At 32.6% G+C, this 11,695-nt stretch overlaps 2 protein-coding genes across 3 annotated transcripts; one reads left to right on the top strand and one right to left on the bottom strand.

Moving 5' to 3' along the window:
* Nucleotides 1–3,865: 3,865 nt before the first annotated feature.
* On the top strand, nt 3,866–6,481 carry LOC107432564 (multiple organellar RNA editing factor 8, chloroplastic/mitochondrial). The gene is made up of 4 exons (XM_016043733.4): nt 3,866–4,341; nt 5,016–5,113; nt 5,201–5,266; nt 5,490–6,481. The coding sequence occupies exons 1-4, from the start codon at nt 3,941–3,943 to the stop codon at nt 6,287–6,289; spliced, it is 1,365 nt and encodes a 454-aa protein (XP_015899219.3). The 5' UTR covers nt 3,866–3,940; the 3' UTR covers nt 6,290–6,481.
* A 735-nt stretch (nt 6,482–7,216) lies between these two features.
* LOC107432522 (uncharacterized) lies at nt 7,217–11,411 on the bottom strand. 2 transcript variants are annotated; one of them, XM_016043673.4, is made up of 6 exons: nt 11,237–11,411; nt 9,842–10,269; nt 9,704–9,756; nt 9,432–9,469; nt 8,496–8,889; nt 7,217–8,086 (listed from the first exon to the last, which is right to left on the bottom strand). In XM_016043673.4, the coding sequence occupies exons 1-6, from the start codon at nt 11,251–11,253 to the stop codon at nt 7,850–7,852; spliced, it is 1,167 nt and encodes a 388-aa protein (XP_015899159.3). In that variant the 5' UTR covers nt 11,254–11,411; the 3' UTR covers nt 7,217–7,849. The 2 variants fall into 2 exon arrangements, with proteins under 2 accessions (XP_015899159.3, XP_048321156.2); XM_048465199.2 differs by having other exon boundaries at nt 9,842–10,250; nt 11,237–11,406.
* Nucleotides 11,412–11,695: the final 284 nt, after the last annotated feature.

Raw genomic sequence — 11,695 nt, 5'->3', positions numbered from 1 at the left:
ACTTCTGTTATGGGGGGTTAAAAGATAGATTGAAGAAAACCTTAAAAAAGAATGAAAGAAAGAAGAGTTTGCTTTTGGGAAATGTATTTTTCAGGTGAGCTGAATATTGACTGTTGAGGTTTGGTGTTGGTTGCCTCACTATCTGCCCACTCTACCCTCATACACAACTCAGCAGTTTGGTTGGAAAAATGTTAGAAGTTAACTCTCCGTATAGAGTTTCTATATGTGCTTCTTTTCTTTTTTCTTTTTTTTTGGTTCATCTATATAAGCTCTGTAATTACCAATTACTTTTATAAATTCTCTTTTTTAATTTTTTTTAAGCCATCCATTATCTTCTACTCAACTATAAATGAATTAACCAATATTTAATGATGCTTTTATGATTCAGTTGAACATTGACCTATAACTCATCTCAACTGTTAACAATCAATTATTTTTTTAAAAAAAAATAATCATAACTTTTTTATTTTTCAATAATATTATATTATTTTGGTTATTCAGCGACTATTGGATTATTTGCAAGACGTTTTTACCTTTTTCTTAATAAAAAGGTAGCAATAATAATAATAATAATATTGATAATAAAATTCTTTTGCCACTTTCAATTGAGAAAGAACAAGAACGATGTTAAGAAACCCAAAAATTACCCTAAAAAAAAAAAAAAAGTCAGTTCTTCAATTGAGAAATCAGACAATAACAAAATTAGTCGTTACATCTCATGCCTATGCTTATGATGAGCAAATTAAGGAAGCCCTAACCTTGTCATACCCAAGCGCTATTCTTGGTTTACGTTGACTAAGATTTGAATTAGGAAGAAGAAAATGAAAAAACTATCACTCAATAACACTTGCCACATAAGTATCCTAGATTTTTAGTTTTAGTCAATTTTTTTTTTTTAATCAGGTATTTTGGTTTTTTACGTTTTTTTCCTGTTAGGTTTTGACGCATATTTCTAAATTATTATGTAGCATGGTCTAATAATCATATTATTTATTTAGAACATTTTTCACTTTTTATTTTTATAAGAATTTTAGAATATTTTTATATTAAAATATGTCAAGTTATAAGTAGATGGCAGGGTGACAATATCAAAAAAAAAAAAAAAAAAAAGCATGGTGACGATACGTTAAAAGATATTATCTAGTTAATAGATAGTTCAAAGGATGGTTATATATATATATATATATATATAGTCTATAAGAATTAGTAAATTTTGATGCATATTTTGAAAAAAAAAAATTTATATGATCCATAAGTTAAAAAAAAAATTACAAATTATATTTTAATTTTCATCGTGTCCCTTATTATTTTAAAAAAAATAATTCCTCCTAAACTATTTCACAATGTCAAATTGCCTCTCTTTATAATTTTTTTTTTTTGTTGTTGGAATTTTATGAAATTAACTTACTAATATTCAAATTAAACCACTTATATAAACCATATATATAGTTAAGCTTAAAAAAATCTTTAATATAAGATATGACATGAGATTTTTCTTTTTTAATATTTGAATCACACCAAAGGATCAAATTTATAGTTAAATTTATTAATCACTGAATTTCAATCTCAAATAGAATTTTAATATATTATTAAAATTATATTTAATTATTTTTAAAATTTAAAATTTTAATTTGTAATATGATTTAATAGGTAATAAATTTTATTTTAATAAAATAATATAGATTTTATTTAAAATTGACTGTATATATGTATTTAATTTAATAACTTATAACTCGTTTTAAACAAAGTTGATAAAATTGATTAATAACACCAATAAAAATAAATATTTTGGTTCATTGTCGTCAAAATCCCAAAATTTCTTTTCAAAAATATTATAATAAAAAAAAAGGAACGTTTTTCTCTCAAATGGTAGATTCTATTGTAATTCCTATCTTTTGTACCACTGCACGTATTTAATTCAATTTTCAAATTTCAATTGATCAAGTGCCAAACACACGGCAAAGGGTGCAAATTAATGGTGGACATCATATATCTAACACGTAGCACACTCATTGGCAGTTTTCTGATTTTTACAAAATAAATTATATTTAAATATTAATAGGAGATTATTAAAATCATAAAATGAATCATTAATCCACAAAGGTTCACACTAGGCTAAACCAACCAAGGAATTATTAAAGAGACCGAATCTAGAGAGTTTTACTGCATATAAGCTTTGTAATTGAATTATAAGGCTAATCCACACATAAATTCTCTAACAGTGCATGAATCAATCATAAATTATAGTTTAACAAATTAATTAAGCTAGGTTTGATAAATGGCTACCATGGTTAAGGACTAATAGATCAACTTATCAAGCATTTTGTTGTTTTTGATAAATTGGAAGGGGCCGAGGAGGGGGTTTAACACAAGAACATAATCAAATCAAAAATCCGGAGGTTATTGTCATTGGGGGTGATTCAAGCTGTGATAAATGATGTAAACATGTTGAAATTCATGAGAAAGAAATTTACCTATTTTATGGACGGGACGGCAATATATATATATATATTATTAGACGATATAATTGGATTTTTTTAGTGAGAAATTTATTTTTATAATAAAATTGAAAAATTCTTTGAATGAAGTTTTTAATAATTTGAAATTGAAAATGAATGCATAATGAAAATGGATGCTTAAATTGTTGAACGATAGAAGTTTAAAAGAGCGGCTTTAGCTTGTGGCACAAAGTCTTAAAAGATGTCATATTAAAAAGGAATCAATATTAGAGATTAACAAACCCTTATTAATATTAAGAAAAAAAAAAACTTAAAAAAACCTATACAAATATTGTTTGAAAAATTTAAATTTTTTTTAATCATTTACAATAAATTTTCTTTTTCATTTTTATATTTCAAATTCATAAATTTTAACTGATAAATATAAATCGGAGAATTTAAAATTAGACATAAATTATATATTTTTTGTTTGAACATATTATTATAAATTATAAAAAATATTATTTTATCATAATTGGTGATGTAACATCAATACTAATAGAATTTACATATTATTTTATAATTTAATTGGCTATTATAATAATTCATTTTTTTTCATATTAGTTTTTAATGTTAAAACGTAAAATAATACATATAATCAATTAATATTATCAAACTAATATGGATAATACTTGCGAGGGAAATAGCAAAATTATATACTTTAGAGGTCGGAAGAATTTGAAATCGGCATTATTGTCCAAGCAAAATCCTCACAAATATACCTTAGAAAATTGAAAGCAAAAACTATGATGTGTACCTAATAATTTATTGTTAATGTGATTGTAACTTTAGTTTTTTAAAACAATTTCAGACCCTTTTCATACGTTTTTGTGTTAACTAAATTTATAAATGTTCTGAAAAAGATTATAACAGAATATTAAAACAGTTTTAAAAACTCATCATTTAAAAAATGATGATTTTTAAAATGAAAAAAAATAAAACGTTATAATATACAATTAAATAAGCTTTAATTTTCGTCTCATATTTCTGTTATTTAGGCACGAATAATTATATATATATATATATATAAATATATTGTCAAATAATAATAATAATAAGTAGACCCAAAAAAAAAAAAACCTTGAGTAGTTTTATAAATATTATAAATAAATAATTCATAAAAAAAATCAAAATAGAAAAATTGAACGGAAGAACCGATTGTTTTTTTTTTTTTTTTATATAATTTATCTCATTTATAAATTATCTAAAATTTTTTTTTATAATTTAAATTCATATTTTCATAAACTATTTCAGCTTTAGAAAATTGGCTGCACGAAACGAGATTTTTATAACGCCATTATTCACAACTACAGGGGCAAATTGAGAAACTCAATTTATATATATATATATATATATAAACCCTCATCTTTATCCTTCTTTCCCTGCTCTAGGGTTTTGGACACAGTAACACTCATTCGATCTTCCATTTCTCTCTCAGGGCCATGGCGACCCAACTCGTCCATCGTTCTCTGCCCAGAACGCTAAACCTAGCCTCCTTCCTTTCTCGCTACCTCTCGACCTCTGCTTCTCTCTCATCCACCGCTCCTTCTCGCTCTTCCCTCTCTCTCATCCACCGCCTCCGTCCACTCGTCGGAGCTATCTCCGTTGCCGGAGGACGTGTTTCTCCGGCCTTGACATTTCGCTGCTTCGCGACCAACGCGACCTCGTCTTCTCTCAGAGATCCTAACCCTAACTGGTCTAATCGGCCGCCCAAGGAGACGATACTGCTCGATGGGTGTGACTTCGAGCACTGGCTTGTCGTTATGGAACCGCCGGAGGGAGAGCCTACTAGGGATGAGATCATCGACAGCTATATCAAAACCCTAGCAATGGTGATCGGAAGGTTCGGTTTTATTAACTCAGCATTAATTATTATTTGAAAGAGAAAACGATGGAAGTGAATGAAAATAGTGTATCGACTCACGTATATTGTATGCTTATTTTAATTTTGTGGAATTTTATTTGTTTTGAAGTTTGTTTGCTAGCTATTTTTGAACCCAGACGTATCTGATTTTACTATTTAATTGCTAGTTTCTTAGCTATTATCTATAATAATAGATATTACATATTATTAATTCAGTTATTAGACATTATTCATAAGAGAACAGCAATGAAAATGAAAATAGTGTATTGAGTCTCATATTGAAAGCTTATTTTGATTTCGTGGATTTCTCTTTTTACTTTTTGTTTTGAAATTTGTTTGCTGGCTGAGTTTATGAACCCATTGTATCTGATTTTACTATGTAATTGCTAGTTCCTCAGCTTTTATGCTGAAGCTTTTCAACTCTTACTGGTTCAAATGCCCATTGTGAGGATCCAGTAATTGAGGTCTTTGTTTGGTTCTCCATTCTGTAATTTTCTGTTCTGATATAGCTTTGTAATAGCAAGTGGGTGTTCTAATATGCACGTAGATCGGTGATATTTGTTTGTACTTCCTGGAGATTTTGGTATTCTGTTCCTCTCAGAAAAAAATTAATGGGGTGAAAATTAGTTTTTGTGTGTTCATTTTAATTGCAGTGAAGAAGAAGCGAGGATGAAGATTTACTCAGTTTCAACCAGATGTTATTATGCATTTGGTGCCCTTGTGTCTGAGGAGCTTTCTTACAAAATTAAAGGTATTGCTGTTTTATATAAGTGCGTTGCTTTTGTTATTTGCGTTTTGTGTTTGGATTTTGGTTGATGTTTGATTAAATCTTTTTCAGAATTGCCCAAAGTAAGGTGGGTTCTTCCTGATTCTTACTTGGATGTCAAGAACAAAGATTATGGAGGTAAGATGTTCTGTTTTACCATTTAGTTCTGACAAATTAAATTAGTTGCATTTGAACCAGTGGTAAGCTTAGGAATGTAAGATATTTTGTTTTGAATTACTTTTATTTTTTGGGTACTTTAGAGAGGATCACCATCAGGAATAAGTTAATTACTGTTTCTTTGTTGGTTCAAATAATAAAAGTTTTATGATCGATTGCATTTTTGTCTTCTTATTTGGTGCAGGGGAGCCTTTTATTAATGGCCAAGCAGTGCCATACGATCCCAAGTACCACGAGGAGTGGATAAGGAACAATGCTAGAGCAAATGAGAGGAATAGGCGCAATGACAGGCCTCGCAATTTTGATAGATCTCGTAACTTTGAGAGGAGGAGGGAAAATATGCAGAATCGTGATTTTCAGAGGGGTCCTCCTCCTATGCCTAACCAGGCGATGCAGAATGCTCCAACCAATACTACTGGAATGCCTCCCGGCGGTGGTCCAAGTCCACCCAACATGGCTCCTCAGTCCAACATGGGTGGAGTTCCTCCTCCTCACATGAGTCCTCCTAACATGAGTCAAAGCAACAACTATGGAGGGGTACCTCCAAGCAACAGCTATGGCGGGGTGCCTCCGAGCAACTACAGTGCGGGGCCACCAAATAGCAACTACAGCGGGGGCCCACCGAACAGTAACTACGGTGGGGGTCTGCAGGGCAACAATTATGGTGGAGCGCCACCACAGGGCAACAATTATGGTGGGGCGCCACAGGGCAACAATTATGGTGGAGCGCCACCACAGGGCAACAATTATGGTGGAGCGCCACGTGGCAACAACTATGGTGGAGCGCCACAGGGCAACAGCTATGGTGGAGCGCCACAGGGCAACAGCTATGGTGGAGCGCCACAGGGCAACAACTATGGAGCGCCGCAGGGCAACTACTATGGTGGAGCACAGCAGGGCAATGGTGGAGAGCCGCAGGGCAACATGGGAGGAGGACCACCAAACAGCATGGGAGGTGTGCCTGGAGGAACTTACAGAAATTGATAGTTTTTTGTTTTTTTGGGTTCTTAAGAGATGTCTCTAGTTATGTTATCGGTGCCTATACTCGGCCTATACTCTTTTGCACACTTGTTTTATCTAATCATGGGCCTTTTGAAGTGATTCTTGTAAATTCTACTAGAATTCTGCTACTTTGTTGAGAACATAGAAATGGGAATAGGGCTGGATTATTGATTATTCATTCGTGTGGTCTTTTCCATTCCTTAAAAAGTATTTATTCGTTTGGTCTTTTCCATCCCGTAGAAAGTATTTATTTAATAATCTTGTTCCATAAATGGAAGCTCAAATTAGTATGTGAAGTATTCTTGTGATATTTCAAAATTTTCATTCTGAACAAAATTGGATAATTTTAGGCATAATTTGTTTTCTGAACATATACCACGAAAAGAAACAGTACAAATGCATGAAGGTCTATTGTAAGACTCATTGAATATCAAATTAAATTATTTAATACTTTGGTCGGCGAATGATTAATTTGACAAGATGAAAGAAGATAGGTGAGCCAGATTAGAAGGGACGTTGAAGATGCTGTTAAAGAAAACATGAACAGATGATTTTTTTTTTTTTTTTTTTAACCCATTTTATAGGTTATGCAATATGTATGGCTTACTGGACGGTTATTGAATACTCAGTACTGACCACCGGGTTTAAGAAACCATGAAGAAGTATCATATATATGAATGAAATGTCCTAAGAGACAGAACTTGGTATTTACTAAAATGTTTACTCATCCAATTATTAAACCATATAGTCGCTTCTCTGCCAATGAGATAAGAGGGCCATGATTAAGTTCCTAAAACGCAAAATAATTTATGTAGTCCAAAACTTCTCTGCCTATAAGAGGGACATGATTTTAAGTTCCTAAAACGCCAGAGAATTTGATCTCGGTAACAACTCAAGTAATACCCATACTGGCCGCAAAGGAGAAATGCCTGTGTAATATTTAGATTAAAGATTGAAATGCTGTACAAAACCCAGTGATCAGACTGGAAAAACAAGAATGTAAAACCCTGAAGCGCTTTCACTTCTGCTCTAGTTTTTTACAGGAAGAATATATACAATAAAACAAAATCAGAATATCCATTAACCATTGTATACCTAATAATTTCTCTAACTACATGACTTCTGAAACAATGTAAAAGAAAAGAAAAGAAAGGAGAGTCTGTCATCTGTTCTACCATTCCTTAAACCTCACTGCTACCACTCCTCAATCAGAACTAAGTTGTAACAAGATAGAGAAACAATTGACTGTCTAAATTCAATTGGCCATCACGAAGCTTTTATTGTCAAATCTCTCACAGGTGGTAAAGATGATGATATAAAATCTTTTTCCCTCTACCACAGCCATAGGGGGTGCAGCATAGTGAACCTGCCCTTCATCATTAACAAGGAAGGACGCTGAAAGAAAATGAGAAGATTCTTGGTAGTCGTTACCAACTGGAATAAGCATGTAGAAGTGCAAGAACCAATTCTCCTATTAGAAACATCAGCAAAGCTGCCTCTATATATCTTGTGTCTACTTTCTTGAGAATATAGAATATCAAGTTACTCCCTTGGTGTGTCACTGAATTGGTGAGCATAGGATGACGGTGTTGGTGCTTCCATAGCCGCAAATTCTGCTTTTCTGTTTTTTGCAGCTCTTATCTGATCTGCAAGTGAAACTTCTCTTCGCAATCTTTCTCTCTTTATGAGCTCTAGATCCAATTTATCCCCGGATGGAATATAGGAAATGACAGTGCCCGGACTGCTGAATTGAACATTTGTTGAAATCTTTCGGCAAATCTATAGATAAGATTTAAAATAGTTTCATTCAAGTGAACAATATTGGATAACATTTAAGCACACGACTCCAAGTAGAAATTTCCCAAATTGGTTTAGTAACTTTTCCACAAACAGTTTTTGCATTATAGTTCTGTTTTCACCTCTTTTAAAGGTGATAAAATTTTATCTCTGTTCTCTATCTTCCCAAGTTCTTATTGTTTCTTAGTGGGGAGGCTGAAGCATGAAATCGGTCAACTCCTATAGAAAAACATCATTGACCAACTTATTCACGTAACATTGTCTGCTAATAATATGTCATTAGAATATATATACTAAATGATGAACTATGCAATACTTAGAGCTATCATTCAAGTATTTTATCTCTATTGTGGTCTGTATTTTATCTCTATCATGATCCCTCAATGGTTACCTTTGTTAATCTCTGCTTAAGTTTCAACTCTTCTTTGTTTCCATTTGATTTGCGGTTTTCTTTTGCCTTCTCAGCATCCTTTTTCCGCTTGTGAGCAAGCTTCTCTGCCTTTTCTGCTCTTGCTTGTGCCTGTTTCTCTGCTTTTATTAGTTTTGCCATCTCCTTTGCCTTGGCCTTTTCTGTGGCCAACCATAGCTGTTGTTGAACTAAATCTTGTTTTAATGTTTCATAGCTATCCCAATCTAGCATTTCTTGTTCACTTCCTCCTGTTTTAGCTGCTTCTGCAATGCTTTCTGCCCATGACAGAAAGATTTTCTCCTTTAACTGTTTGCATTTCAAGCGCTTTCGCCAAATACGTCTAAGGGCAGTGCCTATTTTTGCCTTGACCTGGCCACTGTAAAAGAAACAGATTAATCCTTTACCTTTTAAGTTGATAAAAATTGTGGACTGCGTGTTAACCTTGGTGAGCCATCTGATCATACTAATGGCTTAGAGCAGGACATTGGTCAAGTTGTGAATGAAAGAGCCAAAACATGACCATAACATAAAATGTATCTTTGAGCTTAAGGTGCATCCTAAATTAATGATGATTGGTTTCTACTGGTTACATAATGTTCCTTCTTGATCATAAGAAGAATCAAGTATGCAGTGATCATGTGTAACAGCTATCCTGAGGCAGAACTAGGTTGCACATGTATTACTTCCACTTACAATTACAAGATCTATCCTTTTGCATTCATGAAAAATCTGAAACGGGAAAGAGTGAGAGAAGAGACTATGAAAACAACTACTAAGAGGTTGCACATGTGCTTCCTTTCCATTAAAAGACAAGATTTGCTAGAACATTAATTTTAATTCTTGTATGCTAAAAAAGTGAAATAAATTAGAACAATTTTAGAAAGTATAAACCAGAGTACGTCTGAGAGACCATTTTACCTATGACTGCGGGGACGTTCCGACATCTTCTTCCTAACCTAGAAAATGTTGAGTCACAGAGAAGTTAAAAAGGTCATTATTTCTTTTAATGTAAGCTGAGCAATATTGACAATCTAATGATGAATCAATAAGCAAGGAAATGAGATGCGACATCTTTTGCATTGTATTTGCAAAGAAACAAAATAAGTCTAATTTGAATAGACTTCAGAAACCTTGGCAAGAAAAGGAAAAGAAAACTATTTCAAAACTAAATGAATCTTACATGACTTCACCTTGGGGTTTTGTAAAGCTTCTATTGTTCTTTGCTTGATTCGCTCACGAGTTTCTGTATGACAAAGAAGAACAAAACTTCAGTTTAACCAACTATATGACATTTCAAATTTTGATAATAACTTTCTAAATCTCATTACCTGCACTATGTTTTCTGCCTTTGTTCCATGGAAGTCTCCCTTTGTTAGCTAGTCCTATCTTTTCTCGTCTTTGCCTCTCCTTATCATCTTTACTCAAAGTTTTTGAAAAGTCACTAAAATTAATTTCTTGAACTTGCTTCCTGAAAATTTTCTTTTCACATGAATCTGTGCTGATTATTGACTGACAGCACATGCCAATATCAGAAACCCCCATATCAATGCTGAAGTGCAAGGCTCCTAAAGAATTAAGTCCAGGGACAGAACCAGCAAAGGCAGGTGGAGGAGACCAGTTCCTCAGCACAGATAGATTATAATTCCACTTAATTTTGTTCAACGGAAAGTGTGTGCATTGCACCACGTAACCAAAAAGCGGCCACACAAGGATGTTTGGAATACGACTGAGAGGATGCTGTTGAGATGACAATCTCCTGATAAAAGTCAAATACATAACTAGGACAACCTTGCACATACAAATTTTAAGAACAACCCGATGCTAATGTCATTCACGTTATGATTATTCAAGAATACCTATTCATATACAAGTCTAGTTATGTTGCAAAAGAATATACTTAAAAAAAATTCATGTAACGGATACATGTTATGAGCCATGATGTTTAAACAAATATTTACTATTGGAAGAGAATTAACTTTCATCAAGAACTACGTGCAAAACTTTAGCTTCACTAGGATGTGGGCCAGGTTGGATTATGTAAATTCCAATTATACACTTGGTGCAAGAGCCAGGAATAAAAACAACCTAACAATTTATTTATGTTCCAACTCAACCAAAATCAGAGACCTTGGGTCATCCAAAAAACCTACCCCAATATGAGCATTCTACTTTCAAAAGATTCTAATGGGTTCTTCCAGCTTCCATGTAGCTTGATGAATTTCATCGTCATGGAATAATTACTCAATAATAAACAATTAGGAACTGCGATTTTGATTTCTTACTTATGATTAGGATTTTGATGTATACAACATTTTTTTTGTAAGAAATTGACTTATTGCTAGCATTCACTTAAACAAACAACAAATTCATAAAGAAAAGACGGATAGCTAACCAACTTCTAGAAAACCCCAAATCCAAAAGGAAGATAGAACTAGTAAAATTGAATTTCACGAAACTGCACCATGAAAATGCTGTAATCTCGACAACTTATGAAATACTTATTTATTCATTTTAGGTGAAAGCTATAATATTTCAGAACCAAAAACATGAGATTGAAGCTTCAATGCCCGGTTATTTTTCTTACACATTTTTTTTTTGGGCAACTAAAATATCGGATATGATTCTTGGATAGGACATTGAAGTGAGAAAAGAAACTAATTTGGAGCAAAACCCACTTTAAGAATAGACAAGCTCTACAATGTGTGAGACAGAGAGGAACTTACAGGTGAAAGTTTGGCATTTCAATGGTGGAAGATAAGGCACCGGCTATCAGCTGACCCGTTTGCAAACCTGAAATGAGTTTGAGCGAATATAAACGGTTTCTACTTCGTACCCACCCATTTTATATCTGGATTTTTTACCCTTCATCATTCAACGGCTATTATCCACATTTCCCGGGCTGGGCCTAGGCCCATTTATGCCAACATGGAGCAAAACATTAGGTTTTTTATTTTTATTTTTTTATTTTATATAATTTATTTTTTTTAATGCAATTACATACATATATTCAAAGCTTAACCAAAAAATAAAAAAATAAAAAAAGTATATGAAAACGAGCATAACTAAAAAATATCAGCAAGTTGATGAGATATTTAATAGTTTCTTTTTAATTAATTTTAGACTTTTCTTCAAACTTGGAAATATTTACCAAACAAACAAAAGATTATTCAACTTCCAAGGCT

The sequence above is a fragment of the Ziziphus jujuba genome, chromosome 11 (assembly GCF_031755915.1).
Source record: "Ziziphus jujuba cultivar Dongzao chromosome 11, ASM3175591v1".
Classification (NCBI taxonomy): domain Eukaryota; kingdom Viridiplantae; phylum Streptophyta; class Magnoliopsida; order Rosales; family Rhamnaceae; genus Ziziphus; species Ziziphus jujuba.
The sequence above is the reverse complement of the archived record's forward strand: the minus strand, read 5'-3'. Positions and strand labels throughout refer to the sequence as shown.

Bases quoted from the DNA above. Each gene is read 5' to 3' on its own strand.
- LOC107432564 (XM_016043733.4), top strand. From the start codon at position 3,941: ATGGCGACCCAACTCGTCCATCGTTCTCTGCCCAGAACGCTAAACCTA. The intron at 5,114-5,200 runs GTATTGCTGTTT...AATCTTTTTCAG, and splicing joins GCTTTCTTACAAAATTAAAG to AATTGCCCAAAGTAAGGTGG. The intron at 5,267-5,489 runs GTAAGATGTTCT...TATTTGGTGCAG, and splicing joins CAAGAACAAAGATTATGGAG to GGGAGCCTTTTATTAATGGC.
- LOC107432522 (XM_016043673.4), bottom strand. The intron at 9,470-9,703 runs GTGAAGTCATGT...AACATTTTCTAG, and splicing joins AAGCTTTACAAAACCCCAAG to GTTAGGAAGAAGATGTCGGA. The intron at 8,087-8,495 runs GTAACCATTGAG...TCTTATCTATAG, and splicing joins TTAAGCAGAGATTAACAAAG to ATTTGCCGAAAGATTTCAAC.